The 810-nt window shown below is 60.2% G+C and overlaps 1 protein-coding gene across 1 annotated transcript in view; it reads left to right on the top strand.

Moving 5' to 3' along the window:
• The window catches only part of LOC102374914 (selenide, water dikinase 2-like), a 4044-nt gene that overhangs the window by 2338 nt on the left and 896 nt on the right, over positions 1–810 (top strand). The window contains exon 7 of the mRNA XM_025210800.1: positions 191–405. Coding sequence (XP_025066585.1) covers positions 191–405 — 215 coding nt within the window. The remainder of the gene's footprint in view (positions 1–190; positions 406–810) is intronic.

Raw genomic sequence — 810 nt, 5'->3', positions numbered from 1 at the left:
CCAGCCAGCCTGTACCATGGCAGGAACGAGCAGGCCCTTCCCCCCACCCCCACCCCTTCCTTGGGGAAAGCAGAGAGTGCCTTGGCCAGAGAGCAGGAGGATGACTAGCAGGAGCCAATGCTTTTGGGCTGGTGTATGAGGCCGTACTAAGTCCTCCACTCACCTACCCCCCCCCCCCCCCTTTCTCTGCAGCAGCCAGCCTGATGCACACTTTCAACGCTCACGCAGCCACGGACATCACGGGCTTCGGGATCCTGGGCCATGCGCAGAACCTAGCCAGGCAGCAGCGCCACGAAGTTTCTTTTGTCATCCACAATCTGCCCATCATCGCCAAGATGGCTGCAGTCAGCAAGGCCTGCGGGAACCGCTCCGGGCTGCTTCAGGGCACATCTCCGGAGACCTCAGGTAGGGCAGGGTGGCCCCTTTACCCCTTGTTTGTCAGACAAGGTGCCCTGGTCAGGCCAAGCATGAGTCTTGAGGGTCTGTGTCTTAAGGGCAAGATAGGTCTGGATGGGCCAGCTGCAAGGCCAAGGCAGCACAGGAATGTTGGGTGCAAGAGTTCAGGTGACGGGGGCTGGGGAGAGTGCAAGAAATTGGCACTGGCAAGTAGGGAGGGGTCCAAAGCAAACCCCTCCACCCTCAGGAGCCTGGTGACCTTGGTCACTGACTTTCTAGCAGCTGTTCCGAGCCTGTACGTACCCTCACTCCCCTGCACTGGCCTCCGTACCTGCGATGGTGTCCCTAGCTAGAGCCTGGATTTCAGCCTTCCCAATGGCCAGGCATTCGCTGGGGCAGGGAAAGGAGCGGTAC

Source organism: Alligator sinensis, unplaced genomic scaffold, assembly GCF_000455745.1.
Source record: "Alligator sinensis unplaced genomic scaffold, ASM45574v1 scaffold1023_1, whole genome shotgun sequence".
Taxonomy (NCBI): domain Eukaryota; kingdom Metazoa; phylum Chordata; order Crocodylia; family Alligatoridae; genus Alligator; species Alligator sinensis.
The sequence above is the reverse complement of the archived record's forward strand: the minus strand, read 5'-3'. Positions and strand labels throughout refer to the sequence as shown.